The sequence below is a fragment of the Asparagus officinalis genome, chromosome 3 (assembly GCF_001876935.1).
Source record: "Asparagus officinalis chromosome 3, Aspof.V1, whole genome shotgun sequence".
NCBI classification, from domain to species: Eukaryota; Viridiplantae; Streptophyta; class Magnoliopsida; order Asparagales; family Asparagaceae; genus Asparagus; species Asparagus officinalis.
Window position 1 is genome coordinate 77,101,067 of NC_033796.1, and position 16,491 is coordinate 77,117,557.

Here is a 16,491-nt window from a genome sequence, read left to right on the forward strand (position 1 = left end):
CTAACGGCAATTTTAGTGATTAATATAATTTCAACATCTAAAAAATGCACTCAATTTTCATCAACCATCTTCCTTAAATGATTGCTTAATAGATTAGTGGTTACATTAAACCTACCTCGTGGCATCATATGAACTCATTATCATAGACAATAAGAATTATTCTATTTAATCTTTATATCATAATCTTAGTTTTTATCATTTTCAGTCATGGTAACTTTCACTTTCATCGTCTACTTCCTAGGTACTAACATCACTTTGTTCAACATCTAGATCGCATCCTTATGAAATGAATTTTGTACCCTTACATGGGAATGAATAAATAATCAATGTAATGGCTGGGGAAGTGTATTAGTTGGTGCGACAGAAAAGCGAACAACTAAGATAAGATGAATTTTTTTCAGTTTTCTTATATTACCCTCTAAGTAGAAATATAAAATAATATTAAGTGCAATGAAGCAAAGCTCTTAAATAAATTACGCTTTTTAAAGACAAATTGAAAAGTTAAACCTCAATACTCCGTGAAAACAAATCACCAATTTGGGTAATGTTTTAAGGACTTTAATTTGAATCTAGAAACTAAAAATCAATAACAATATACAGAAACAGAACAAGAAGCTACAAGGCATAACTTAGAGAGTTCACTATAATCTTTAATATAATAATTAGCAATTGTTTTCTCACCTCATTCATTCAAGGTATTCAATTCATTATCTTCCAATAGAATCTTCTTTATGTTTAATTAATATTTTTTCCTCATCACGATTCAAATATTCAATGCAAACTAGAGCTATTTTTCTTCCAAATGCAATACATGGCAATCATCACTCTTGAAAATCGGGGGTTGCTCATTTGCTTTTAACCCATTGGCTGTAAAATTTAGGTTTACTTGATTTTGTCAATTTTGATAATAGAGTTGACATTGAGAATTGATGGGAAAGGCAAAACAGTACAAGGCCATGACTCTGCGGCTAAAACATTCTGCTACCTACAGAGGAAGAGGAGCAAAATCAATAACATGCTAGTTCTTTTTGTAGTTTCATCAAGTTCCAATTGTTCAATGAGCATGAAAAATGAAATTTTCATTTTGTCCCTGACTCATTTTTAGTTTTTTTTTTTACTTCTTCCAGTTTGTGAACTCGTAGGAACTGAAGTTCTATTTAACCAAAACTAATAAAAAAACTAAAGATAAATTAGGCATGAAATAAAATTTCATTTTCATGCTCACTGAACAATGGAAGATTGATGAAACAACAAAAAACTCATTTGTCATTGATTTTGCTCCTCCATCTCTGCTCTTTAGCAGAATGCTTCGACGACGAACTAATGGCCACCTGCTCTTTATCATTTTCCCATCATTCTTTCAATGTCAACTCCATTGCCAAATGTTACAAAACCAAATAAATTCAAGGCTAAAGCAAAGAAGTGACCCCTGATTTTCAAGAGTGATGATTACCATATATTTTATTTGAAAAAAAATAGTTGTAGTTTGCATTGAATTTCTTGAATCATGGTAGAAAAATTATTAATTAACTATAAAGAAGATTAATAGTGCAACATATTGGAAAAGAACACAATGAATATCCTCAATGAAGGGGGTGAGAAAAAACTACTAATTATTATATGAAATATTAACAACCATGTAGATGTGTGAAAAAACTATTATGCTGTCAATGTATATGAAGTATAGTATATATAGCATTATATATTTTCTTGTAGTTTATTCATCAAAGCTACTGACCTGTGAATGTATCGTTCAGATAATGCTATCATCGTCACAGTTATTCAAACACTATCATCGTCATTACCCTCGCCTGTTATAGGACTCGTCATTTCTTTCGAATGTATCATTCAGAAAATGTCATCATCGTCACAATTATTCAAACACTACCATCATCGTTGCCCTCGCCTGTTACAAGGCTCATCATCACCCTCCCCTATTACAAGGCTCGTCATAACCCTATCAACGCCATGGACCCTTATCAACATCGCCGAGTGACAAACTCCGCACAACGAGTTCATCGACATATTATTGTCATCGTTGTAGCTTATCAATGCTTCAAACCTTCGCTAGCGACATTGTCAAAGGACGAGCCTCACATGACGGGCTCATCAAACTATCCCCGTTGCCGATGTCAATCGAGTCTCTCAATGCTCGCCATCGATGTACTGTCATTGCTCGAACTCATCGCCATCATCAATGCTCATCAAATCACAGTTGACATTAATCAATCTGCCTCAACGCTCACGTCAAACGATCCAAGCGAACCATGAGCTCTCTCGAGCTCGTTACCATCAAAGATTGAAGCCAACAGCGAGCTCCCTCGAGCTCGTCGTCATCGAAGACTGAAGCAACAGGCAAGCTCCCTCAAGCTCGTCGCCATCGAAGACCGCCGCCACTGAGGCCCTTATCGCCTCTTTGTCATCATCTTCAACCAATAAGGCCCTCTTTGCCTCATCTTCATCATTGTTGACTATCATCTCCTCACCGTTATCCCTAGCTAATGAGGCCCTCACCATCTCTTCACGATGCGCGATGAACATCCCTAATTAGGAGTAGATTGGGCAACATCGGTATTGGCTCGTTCCAGGGTAGGTCAGGGGGGGGGGGGGGGGGACGGCGCCGTCGGGGGGGGGGGGGGCGGGGGGGGCCGCGAGGGGGGAGCCTCTGTGACTTCTGTGCTTTTGTACATACGATTCCCAGACACATCAGTGACATCCTTGGTGGCATGCATCCAGATTCTTGGACGACCCAAAGTCCCACCTCTCGCATTCTTCAGTGGACGGAGAGATATTCATTCCCCCCATTCTCTCACGTACGTGTGCAAAAGAAGGACGTATGGTGAGCAATGTGGTCTGCTCTCTAATAGATGAGCAACATGTGGCGCAATCCTAGAGGCATAGGATCAAACCTACAAAATCCACTCCCTTTCGTTTTAACAGAGGGCCGAAAACCATCAAAAAAGGGAAAACTGTTCCCTAGCGCCTCCTTCTCAAATTGCTATAAGGACACTCTTTTAGTTTAAGTTTGCTTTCAAAAGTTGGTGCTTCAACAAATTAGCCTCCAACAAGTATGCAAGTTTTTTAGGACTCTCAGGTTCTTTCCAAAGCCTCATTTATTTCCCTTTCCAATATAGTTTGCACTTTATTTCATTAGTATAAATAAAGTTTGTTTTTCGATTATTATTAGGTACTTAGTCCCTTTTACGCCATTTTATATGAAAAATCTTATGAAACCTATCTATCATGCTAGTATTTTGTTAATCGAAGGTACTCCTATCTGAATGTAAATATCAACGTCAATATTAGACTAATTTTAACCCAGAAGTAGAACTAATTTGGCTTTGGAAAGCTCAAACTTGTATTTTATTTTATCTTCTCTATTTTATTGTATTGTGTTCTTTGATGCATGATGATGTTAGAGAATAAATTTATAGCTTTATGAACTCATTTTGGGGAGTATATTTATACATCATATCTTAGGGTATTCCAAATATATTCTCATAAAATGGATCAACCAAAACAAACGAGACAAGCCAACTCTCTGAAATTGTGTCATGTGACTTCTAGGGGGTTTGTTTTAATATATTGTTAAAGATTCTTAGCCGCTGAAATTCTATGTTTCATTCACCTTGGAAATTCTCTATAGATCGAGAGATCGCTCAGAAATGACCATGTACTTTACACTTGCTTGACAATGACACTGATTGTAATTTTCTAATGCGTCAATGTACCATGATTGTTTTTGACAATACTTGGTCAGTATATTAAATTTATGTGAATCCTTATTGTTTAGCAATCCTCTTTCTCTCTTGCTGATAAGTTACATATGTGCATTTTTTTTTCTTCATCTTTTCTCTTTTATTCCTCTTCTTTATTTAATTCAGGCTTAATATCTTTCTTTAGTGTCTCACACAAATAATAATATTACAAAAATATGTGTGCATCAATATTGTAATACTAAGTCCCGTACATCACATGGGAAACAACCAGTACTATATACTAAGTAAAGCTGTAAATGCACTGGGCAAATTCTTAGGGCTTTAAAATTTTAACTTCCATGGAATTAATTCACTCATTTACAACATATACTTTAATGCATATACTAATAGAATTAAAATACTAATGGCTAAAAACTAATATAACGCCAAGCTAATAGGAATTTAGATACAGATGGCTAACAACTAACAGAACTTGAATACAATATACTCTGTAATATGATTCATACATAATCTTTTCCACAATGCATTATGCTTAATGTTATAATCTTATTCATGAAACTGATACTTCATGTTATGATCTTTTTTCATGATATTATAATATTTTTCATCAAATTAATACTTTATGTTAATTAATATTTACGTTATAATCTTTTCTCATGAGATAATTAGGTATATAACTCTTCACCTACCCTGCCATTACGTATTATTTTCATTTTTCTAATTCAACCTTTTCCTAAAACATACTTCTTTATCTAAAATTAATATAAAGCTTCCAATTTCTCTGACATTGATTATTCATTTACCATATTCTTATGAATATACCAATATTGCAACCTTACACTTGCCAAACCGCCATTAAAAAAGCAATGGGAATGATCTTTATCATGAAATTAATACTTATGTTAATTAATACTTTATGTTATAATCTTTTCTCATGAAATAATTAGCTATATAACTCTTCACCTTCCCCGCTATTGGGTATTATATTCAATTTTCCAATTAAATTCTATCTTCTATCATATACGTTCTTAATCTAAAATTAATGTAAAAACTTTCAACTGTTGTCATTATTTATTTATTTAATATATTCTGATGGAAAAATACCAACATTGTAATACAACCTTACTTGACGAAATACAGTTGCAAAGTAAGATTGCCACATGCAAAACTGATCTTGAAGAGATTTTTTTTTTTAATAGTTACTCTTCAAATCTTAATACTAACACAATATGAGTACAATAATACTGTTATACTAATTCCCTTGCGATGCACATGAAAAAACTAGTAATAAAGGGAAAAAAAACCTTCTCCTTTGATATGAAAAAACATAAAATAACATGATAGATTTTATTCACACCTGCTACACCAAAGTAGGTATGAAAAACATCAACAGCATAATTGGGCTTATCTGAAATACCTCCATTCTCTTTATCCTGCACATTCAAACAAAAAAGGCATATAACCAAATAAAGCCCAGCGTTTCAGATCAAAATCATTCCATGCTACCAAAATGGGTGGGTATTAACTCAGAGAATGCTGACCTGGCAGTTTAAGATGAATCTTGTAAGCTTATCCTTATCAATCCAATGCACTCGATCAATCATAATTAGGCTTGAAAGTACCCACCACGAATAACAGACCTACAATGATTGATTTGACTATTTAACGCGCAAGAAGAGAAAAACATGTTTGAGTCTAATTTCAAAGACAGATCATAGTTTGGTATCATACATCTGCATCTTTCTCAGGACGCCCATTTAGTCCTCCATTTTTACATTGACGCTCACATAGCCACCAACCAAGAAGGTCTCTGTCTACATGATGCAGCGATCCCGTTATCGCAAGGGCACCAATACAACAGAAGACTGCAGTTGTAGCTTTAAGTTAGAAGAAAGGGAACAGTAACTTTTAATATTTGAGCAAAATAGTAGATGCTAGAAGCAAAGGAAACTAATAATCTTATCATACTATCTTTATAACTATAACTTAGATTTGTTAATTCTCTGAACAATCACCTCGAAGTTATTTAAATTACAATTTATATGCAAGTAAAAGTCACAGAGATTGGCATTCTAGAAGAAAATGACAGAATCCGTTAAAAGAAAAACACGCCGCATTCACCAAATGCTCAGCAAGAACCCGGGAAAACACACCTTTGAAATTGAATCTGAGCAATAAAAAAATTAAAAAAAACTTATTTCTACATTTTCACACATTTGATGGAAGCAAACAGTAGTGGGAGTAGAACTGATGATGAATAGGATCTTAGACCACAAGCTGTATGTCCTCCATTAAGGGAAGAGCATTTCCTAATGCGAAGTGGGCTAGTAACTTCATGAATAGTTTGTATAAGAAATGACCACTAAGAAGTTAAGAGCTAAAAATTGGTAACATACAAGCATGAATGTCAACTATAACAATATATAACTAGTTCCAGACCCGCGCAATGCACGGATTTATTTAATATATTTTTTCCAAAACAGATTAATGTCACAATTTTTAAAATTTTATTTACTAAAAATGAATTTCCGATTAATCTGTCACAGCAAACAACCATTTACATCCCGCATTCTTATTTAACTAACTATTTTTTAAAACAGCTAAAATTCTAGAAAATTACAAATGGTACATAGTTCTTCGCAACTACTGAAGCATTATTTACAATAGTTGCAGAGACGGACTACAAGCATTTTTTGGGCGCGCATAATATTTTCTTGAGCTTTGTGTCATGATCACAAAAAGAAAATATAGAATTGTAAGCAACATTTACGTGACAAAGTTTCAAGCTTGACCTGAATTCAACTCTTCAACATCTCTAGTGCAGCATTAGGCTGATTACTAGGTACCATATACTTTGCGTTACTACCTAAACTGTGCCAAAAACACGGTAAAAGACTGAGATTATGCCCAAAAATTATGCAGATTTGGTTGAAGACTGAATATGACACTAACAACTCTGATAATTAATGACTATTGCAACAAAAATTATATAAATGATGGATCTCCTTATCCATCTGTAGATATAGTTTAAAATCCGATATAGGGTCCTTATCTGTTGTAGAGTAATAATATATTCAAACTTCCAAATGGTAACATGACTTTATTGTAAATCTACTAAACAATCTTAAACCAGTATTAAATTTATACTGTTACTGAGCCGTTACCTTTAAATAGAAACAATATATTATTTACAAGTTACAACCCAATTACAGCAAGAATTAGAATTTAAATTTACTAAGCCACAAAGTCTAGGTTCTAGACTAATATAACTTTGAAGCTTGCATGGTTAGGAGGCTAAAAATTTGTGGATTTAGGGAATAACAATGCAAAAGTTCATGAACTAATACATAATCCTCTTTTGAATATAAAACAGCGATTCAAATCAAATAGGCTTATTATCAAAGCTAGTCACAGTAATCTACAGGTTTGATGGAAGCAAACAGTAGTGGGAGTAGAACTGACGATGAATAGAAACTTAGATCACAAGCTGTATGTCGTCCATTAAGGCAAGAACATTTCCTAATGTGAAGTGGACTAGTAACTTCATGAATAGTTTGAATAAGAAATGTCCATTGATAAGTTAAGAGCTAAACATTGGTAATATACAAGCATGAATGTCAACTATAACAATATATAATAACTGCTTTGTGACCGCAAGAGCATACTTTGTCCAGCATGAGATTCTCCTCCAGGTGTACACCCAAATCCACCATCTAAATTTTTGCAGCTCACAATATAATTCACAGCCTTTTCCACATTTATCTTATTGAGACAGTGTAATATCGAAAGGCAACAAATTGCACAGTAAGAGAACCTACAAATAAAGAACTGAGAGTAAACCCTTGGACACTTAAAATTCCACAACATGTACTCTACTCAAAATTAAAAGCCATTAGGACAGAAAATAGAACATACCTCGTGTCAATTTCACCCCACATATCCCCAGAGAAAGATCCATCTTCATTTTGAAGACCAGCAACATCTAGCTCATGAATTAAGAATAACAAAAGAAAGGAACTGATAATGAATCTGCACTCAGAGGTGAAGGAGTTGAATTGGTAATGGGAAGTTCCCCATGGAAGGCCCCTCTCGTCTAGTCAAGCAGTTGCTTACAAATTTAGAATAACAATTTTTTAAAGAATAAAGTCTATCCAGTCATTTTAAAGACCAGAAACAACTTTCATCAAAAGCCAACCTTTTGGACACCAAAAAACTACGTGAGTCACAAATTCAAGTATTTAATAAATGTCCTCAACAATTTATAGTAGAATGAAACTAATCCAAAGGAAAAATTTGGAAATCCAAAAAACCTCAAACAAATTATCCACCAGTTCAAAACTTCCCCCTCATTGCAACTTCTACTAACTGCTTCAGAGATTTGAATGAGGATTGTCTGCTCCGAAATTCTGATTCCCCTATTGAATAACACGCTTATTCACTCATGAGACCCTCCTCTGTGAGAATGAAATGCAGGAGCCAAATAACAATATAGAAAGTAAAAAATCAAACAAGACCTTACATAGAAATGGAAGATGAATACCTATGGAGTTTCTAGGTAAGTCACTAATATATGATAGGTGTTGGGTTGATGCAGTGCCGGTAAGGTGGTATTCAAATTCAGGGAAGAGGGTGTACAATGAACACTGAATGATAATTTTCTCACCACATTAACACTTTGTTTGATTTTTTATTATGACTTACCTTGATTTTCGTTTGGCTAATTGCAGTACGTTGAAAAATATCGCATCCTCTTGAACAAATTTCAAGACCACATTGAGACAAGTCCCTTTAGGTGCCTGCATTTGTTATGGAGTTCCGATTATGTTCATTATAAAGATCAGGAAATTAATTAATATTGTCCATTTATATCTCCCATCTTATAGCTATCCTTATTACATTTGAGTGGAAAGATAAATAAATTAAAACCACCTTCTACAATCTTTTTACGGACGTGACATGCAAAAACTCGACAAAGTACAAGAATGTTGTGACCTCACGGCGAACGTCCTCAACAAAGGCCACGGCAAACATCCTCGGCAAAGGCCGCAGCGAATACCCTCAACAAAGGCATGCATGGATGAGACCAAGGCTAAGAATTTCATGGTTTTTTTTTCAAGCCCTGTCACATTTTCCCTATGAATTTAATTAATTGCCTTTATTAAGTTTAAGTATCTTCTTGTTTGCATTTTTTGAGTTTTAAATTGTTAGGTTGCTAATAAAAAATCATGAGAGATTAATGTACCTTTTCTTTGCCAATAATAAAAGTAATTTAGTCCAAAGCACATTCTTTCTGTGATTTTTCTGCTAATCTACTCTAGATGAGCCCATTGTTCAACCAAAGGGCCTTTAGTTCATAATTATTACTACCAAAACCTAGAAATGAAGAAATCCTTTTCACTTGTGTACGAAAATGTCACCAATGTTTTGTAATGTTTAGTTATTCAAAAATTTTACAATAATTCATATATTACCTCTTTGTAAGTGTCACTATTAGGGATTTAACGACTAACTTTTATTACACAAAAGTGTTTGTGTAGATTGTGTCATACACACATCGCGTGCAAAGGAGAACTAGTGTTTTAAACTCCAAATTCGCTTGAAACTCCAGATTTAGAGAAGAATTCAGAAGCATATGCCAGAGGTTTCTTACTGTTCATCAGAAGTAAATCAGTAATACGCTCTCTTTCCGCTACAAAAATAGTTGGAATTGCTCATATCATGTAACAAGTTCCTCCGGAAAAATAGTTAGTCGCAGCACAACCAGTAACATCTTAAATGTACTGAAACTAGTTGAAACCCCGTATAATCTTCCAATATAGACCAATCTAACTCCCATTAAAAAATTTCTAAGTATGAAACATCAAATCTTTTTTAGAAAAGGAGCTACGATTTAGATTATCTCCATCAATAGGGCAACTAAACGTATCTAGCAAACAACGAAAGCCAGAAAAGCATAACTCTTCTCAAAAGACAATAAGATCCTAGTTAAAATATTTCCTAAACTGCGGATAACAACTCAACTCCAAAGAGATGCATATAGATGTAAGTCTAAACTCATTTTTCTCAATTTCAACCACATAGTCAACTGAAATCACAACATCAATCAACATTTTATGAATGAATACTTTTATGCTGATATTAGTTCAAAGATGATTTGTTTTTTATATAATACAAAGATGACTTTCAATTGTTTAGATCATCTAACATGTTCCTCACAAAAAAATAATTAGTGGAAGCTCAGTTCCCTTTGCCAACAGCAAAGTTTGAATTGTATTTGAACTGGTTTGACAAATTGTGCAATCTTCTAAATATTTCTACACAGACAAATTTAAGCCTAATAAAAAAAATTCTCAGTAGTGAAACATAAAGTCATCTTGAAAAGAGACTAAAATTTGGATTGGCCATTTCATAAACAAGTAAAACTATCTAGCAAATACAAAATCCAGAAAAGCATAACTCTTCCCAACATTTAATCAGGATCCTAGCTGAAATTTTCCTAAACTATGGATAATATCTTAACTCTAAATAGTTGCATATAAATAGATGCATATATATCTAAATCTAAGCTTCAACCACACAGTCAACTCATAGTGCAATATCGATCAACACTGTATGACTGAATACTTGTATGCCAATCTAAATTCAAATATGATTACAACAATAGCAAAAATCTACCAAACAAGGATACAAATTGAAACCTTTTCAGCATCCAAAACATCAATCCGATCAAAAAGAGCTAAAATCTGAACAGCACTAAGCGTGTACAAAAGGTGAGGATCGTGCCCAATATTCCCACCAAAGCCACCTGCAAAAGTTTTACCCACATAACAAATCACAGCCAAAAACACTAATTAACCTCTTCAAACCCTTAAAAATGAAGTCTTTAAAATAGGGTATGCATCAAAATTTTACCACAATCTTCATGATAACACTTCATCACCCATGAGATCACCTCCTCAGGATCAACTGCCGAGATCTTGTGGAGAATGTCCAAAGTCGTTAAACCCCAATAAGCTCCGTTTATCCTTAAGTGCTCCATTAGTAGAGCTTCGACATCATCCTTTTTCTGTTTCAATTAACAAAATATAGAAAAGCATTTAAGAAAGAACGAGGCAAAACCTTTTCGATTGAGAGGATGTACTTCACGTGTTTATCTGATTCTAGTTCGTCCATGCTTTGATCGATCGAAGAGAAGAAGAGCTCGCGGAAAATATATATATATTTGGGTTTTTAATATTTTTGGAGAAATTTATTTGGGGGAAGAAGAGAGAACAGTAGGAACGCAGAATAGTGAACTTCTTACGGGGGTTAAGCGAAAGGCTCTCCAACGGGTCGGGTCTGACTCTGACCACATGTTCGGGTCTGGTTCCTGAAACCGAAAATTTCATGCTAATTTCATTTTTACGGGAAAAAGAAAAGTTTGGACTGTAGTTTATTGACAATGGAATGCAAAAATTAATCAATTTATTTTGAACGACATCGACATCAATGGTTTAGAAGAATTACAAGATATATTAAAGGCAATGTTTTTAATTCATTTTTATACAATTCTAAGCCGGGGATCTCTAATTCATGATATTATTTAAGTTAAATCACGAGATGGAATTTGAGGGTTATACATTCTGAGATAAGTATTTATTTCATAAGATGTTCTTATAATGGATTTTTTTTTTTGATAATTTTTTAAAGGGGAAGGTGAATAGATGAAAGAGAAGTTTGTTGTCGGAGAGGATGTGTTGAACTCGGCAATCATCTTCATTGACGTTGAATAAGAGTGGGGGAAGGTGTGTCCATAGGATCTAAGTTCTTAACCCCATTGATCACACTAGCGCCAACTCAATGGATTGAGACATTGGTAACCGTAACGCTTCTGGTTTCACATAAGGGTGTAGTCCAAGGTGAACCAAAGGATGTCAAATCTGTCATGCAACAACACGTTTCATCATCACAGTAATATCTCTCTAGTGGAATCAACAATAAATAAGTGTAGGTACAAAGCAGATAAAATAAGAATAAAATACAATGAACATGATATAGAGAAGAGATTTATGATAATAGTCTGTAAAACCCCGTATTTTTCTTTGTTATGTGTATATGTGAATTATGGTGATAAATAGCTTGGGTTCATTTTTTCTTTGTTATGTGTATATGTGAATTATGGTGATAAATAGCTTGGGTTCATAGATGGACATGATAACATGTTATTTGAGATGATATGAGGCATATATATAGAGTTTTGTGCGTTGGTTTTGCAAATAAGCAAAACATGCACGAAACAGGAAAACTGCCATATCAGTCGACCGATCAGTCGACTGACGAGCTCAGTAGACCGATCAGTCGACTAACGAGCTGTTTTCCAGTTTTTCCAGGTTTCGGGTCTGCTTTGATTGGTTCGGGTTTTGGGTCGGGTCTGGCTGTTCATATATGATCTCTCCTACCCGAAAACACCCCCTTTCATCATCAGATCTGAGAAACCCTAGCCCCCTCTCTCCTCTCTCAAACTCTAGATTCGTTCTTGGTGATTTTTGGGAGGTCTCGGAGGATTTTCGTCGAGACTTTCACTTTGCAGCGAAGGAAACCACTCTCTCGTAGATTCAGGAGCTTTTCATCACCCCTGACGCGAGTAACATCTCGCCCAACTCTGTCTCTTTTGTTTTACACGAATTTATTGAGTTTTAATGAGTTTTTATTGAGCCTAAAACGTATTTTTAGTACAAAGAATAAATCTTTATAGTATATGATGCGAAATATTGAGCTTTTCAGTTTATAAAAAGATCATCAACGTTTTATTAAAGAGATCTAGATCTGAAAATGTTTGACAAGAGTTAATTCATGATTTATTGATTTCAAAACGTATCAAACATGTTTTTATATGTTTAAGATTTTTGATAAATGTTTACATGCAGATCTTTCATTTCAATTTAGTACATATATGTTAAAATTAGTATCTTTATGCCTGGGATTTATGATGATGATTTTAGATAAATTTTATTGCAATAATCGAAACCTGCACAACAAGTTCTGTGTCGGTTCAGTCGACTGATCAGTCAACCGACGGGCTGGATTTTTCCAGCTATCAGTCGACTGATCAGTCGACTGACGGGCTGATTTGTTTTTCTGTCAGTTCCCCAGTCGACTGATCAGTCGACTGGCGAACTGATGTGGTTCTGGCTGATCTCCTCAGTCGACCAATGAGTCGACTGATGGCATCAGTCGATACAAGAGTCGACTGATGGCATCAGTCGACACATGAGTCGACTGATGAGGTGTTTTACAGATTCTTGATTTGTTTGAGTTGCTTTTCGGGGTCGCCTCGATTATCTGACTCTAGTTTACAATGTTAGTGAATTATCTGTACATGTGAGTTGACTTTTGACACAAGTACTGATCCGCAAACCGAGGCACGTGTGACATGAGTCTATGTGTATCTTTTGTGTATATATATATATATTCGACACTTACACTTTACATAATTTATATTTAGCCTCGTGTTGGACATGCATTACCTTTCAGTCCTCGTGTTGGACATTCATTTCATTCGGTCCATGCGTTGGACATTGGTTATATTTAGTCCATGCGTTGGACATTGGTTATATTCAGTCCATGCGTTGGACATTAATTATATTTAGTCCATGTGTTGGACATTGGTTATATTCAGTCCATGCGTTGGACATTAATTATATTTAGTCCATGCATTGGACATTGGTTATATTCAGTCCATGCGTTGGATATTGATTATATTCAGTCCATGCGTTGGACACTCGTTACTTACAGTCCATGTGTTGGACGTTTACTTCATGCAGTCCATGTGTTGGACATTTAATCTATATAGTCTATGTGTTGGACACTTAATCGTTTTCGGACATGACACTCATGTGAGTTCGACATGACACTATGTTTGGAAGTAGAGATGGGTTTTGTTTTCTTTTAATTTATTTGTTCCTGTGTTAGACTTCGGGTTTGGTATTTAGGGATTTAAAATTTGAGATACAAGGTATATACATGAGGGTTTCCTTGTTTGGATTATTTCGCTCGATGTACCTATGCTCGTGTTGTAGTTTCCTAAATACTAAAACCCTATATTTGCTAGGATCGATGATATTATATTATTATGTATTAACTGTATTTTCATATACAACGAGCCCTATCCCTTGGGGTTGGTTGTGATGTTACTCGCTAGCACTTTGACGCTCGTTGTCCCTCCCCCTTTTAGGTAACGAGCCAGAAGCCGGAGAGTCATAAGTTAATGGCGATGCACTATAGTGATCAGCTATCTAGTTTAGTTACATTTTATTTTGGTGCTCCACCGTAGATGTATTGTTTAGACTTGAGAGTATTTATTCTAGTGTTGTAAAGGCTGTGTGCCTTATTTCATATTATCAGACATTGTATATTTGATACTTGTTGAGATCTCCAGATTTGTTTAACTCAGACATGGACCTTTGTATTTCCGTTTATTGGATGATGAAGTATTGTTTTGATTTCTATCATTTCATCATTTATCTTTTGTATTATCTTTTAGTTGCTTGTACCTACACCTGTTGTTGACTCTACTAGAGAGATAGTAACTGTGATGGTGAAACATATTATTGTACGGTGTGGTGCATGGCAGGTTTGACATTCCTGGTTTCACATCGGACTGCATTCTTGTGTGAACCCAGGGGAGTTACAGTTAGTATCAGAGCTCTAGTTCCAGTATCCTTAGGATCATCCAATGTCGAGTCGTGGATCTAGGATAGAGTTTGTTAGGATTCATGTATAGAGTCCGCTAAGGATTTCCTAGTATGAGTGAGGACGATATATGCGTATATCTAAAGGCAATGTCTACTCAGAAGAAGACGCGTCGAACAAACGAACGCGTTATACCTGAGAACCCATGTGAGCGGCCGATAGGTTACTCCGACGGCAACCTCAGTGAGTTGTACTATCAGGCTGGAGGTGTGGATGAATCTCGAAAGAGAAACACCCGGGAAGCGGATTCTCACTGTCCGTGTACCAAATTCATCAGGGCAGTATTATCAACCTGTAGCTGCCCCAAGACCGCTCCACAGGTTTCTTAGGATTCATGTATAGAGTCCGCTAAGGATTTCCTAGTATGAGTGAGGACGATATATGCGTATATCTAAAAATTTGAGAATTTTTTTATGATAACTATTTTTGTTTAAAGTATTTGTGTGAATACTGTATATTGTGAAAATCGTATGGTGATACGTTATGTATGTATATATATATCTATTTTGACTCATGAACTCTTTTTGTTATATGCTCAGATGTCAGAATATTGTATGCCACGTACTCGGAGATCTGGACAGGCTGAACCACAGCAAACTCCACCCGAGCCACATCAGTCACCACCTGAGCCGCAGCAGGCTCCCCAGTACCTGATAGATCTTATGGCTCCCCTAGTCTCTAGGATAGCAGCAATCGAGGAGCTTGTGGCGAATCATATTACACCACCACCTCCACCAATAGTTGAAACCGCCATTTCTCAGGAAAATGGGACCGCTAAGTTTCAGAAGGACAAGGGAGGGAGTGCTAAGAGAGGGCACACCGGAGACAAGGGTAAGAACAAGAGACCCTTGTTCGGACCTCAATAGCAGTAGCAGGGCCCTCATAAGAAGGGATCCCAACAGGATCAGAGAGCACGTCAGCAGCGCAAGTTCCGAGGAACTTGTTTTATCTGTCGCAAGGTCGGACACAAGGCATTAGAGTGCCGCAGTGCACCAACAAGATCTTAGAAGGGAAATGGTCCGAATCAGCAGCAGCAGAAGACTGAGGGGCAGGTTCTAGCAGTTCAGGAGGTTCCCCAGGGGGCAGATTATCCCATATTCTCCAGCACCATTAGCAGAGCAGTCTTCAGCCACCGGCAGAGTATATGCAGTAGTTCCGCATGATCATGGAGCTAGCGGAGTATATGCAGTAGTTCCGCATGATCATGGAGCTAGCGGAGCAGTTGTGGAGGGTACATTCCTCATGAATCATTTTCTCGCCCGTATTCTTTTCGATTCGGGAGCTTCGTGTTCTTTCATTTCGTATGCTTTTATGACTAGACTCCAAATCGTAGCTCCATTTCATTATCAGTTTTCCATCCCTTTAGGTAAGGTATCGCTTCTGGAGAGCGTTTGTAGGAGGTGTATTATTAGTCTAGATGAGTTAGAGTTTGTCATAGATTTGATAGTGTTGCATGTGTCCGAGTTTGATGTCATCCTTGGTATGGATTGGTTGTGCATGTGTCCGAGTTTGATGTCATCCTTGGTATGGATTGGTTGGCTTCCTACCATGTTAGTATTGACTGCTTTGTGAAGACAGTCTCATCCTTGGTATGGATTGGTTGGCTTCCTACCATGTTAGTATTGACTGCTTTGTGAAGACAGTCAATTTTTGAGCGTCCGATGGGTCCGAGTTGATTGTAGCAACCCCTCAAGGCAACTATTTTACAGAGTTATCTCTAGCGTACATCGAGGAGGTGATGCGACGGGAACAGAGTATTGATTTATTGGAGACTAGAGTTGTCTCAGGGTATCATGATGTCTTTCAGGACATACCTGGGTTACCTCCTGTGTAAGAGGTTGAGATTTACATTAAGTTGCAGCCGGGCACAGCCTCGATATCCCTCGCACCCTATCGTATGGCACCAGCTGAGATGAGGGAGCTTCAGACCCTGTTGGACGAGTTGTTAGCTCAGGGTTTTATTCGTCGGAGTCTTTCTTCGTAGGGAGCGTCAGTTCTCTTCGTGAAGAAGAAGGACGGTAATATGAGATTGGGCATAGAT

At 36.2% G+C, this 16,491-nt stretch overlaps 1 protein-coding gene across 2 annotated transcripts in view; it reads right to left on the minus strand.

The window, feature by feature from the left end:
* Positions 1-10,991, minus strand: part of LOC109834355 (geranylgeranyl transferase type-2 subunit beta 1-like) — a 15,371-nt gene extending 4,380 nt beyond the window's left edge. Inside the window, exons 1-9 of one of the 2 annotated variants that reach the window (XM_020402362.1) lie at positions 10,839-10,991; positions 10,632-10,785; positions 10,418-10,524; positions 8,421-8,515; positions 7,635-7,748; positions 7,385-7,533; positions 5,451-5,584; positions 5,261-5,359; positions 5,077-5,152 (exon numbers count right to left, since the gene is read on the minus strand). In XM_020402362.1, the coding sequence (XP_020257951.1) occupies positions 5,077-5,152; positions 5,261-5,359; positions 5,451-5,584; positions 7,385-7,533; positions 7,635-7,748; positions 8,421-8,515; positions 10,418-10,524; positions 10,632-10,785; positions 10,839-10,892 (982 nt within the window). In that variant the 5' untranslated portion in view covers positions 10,893-10,991. Of the gene's footprint in view, positions 1-5,076; positions 5,153-5,260; positions 5,360-5,450; positions 5,585-7,384; positions 7,534-7,634; positions 7,749-8,420; positions 8,516-10,407; positions 10,525-10,631; positions 10,786-10,838 lie in introns of both variants that reach the window. The other variant, XM_020402363.1, reaches the window with a different exon arrangement.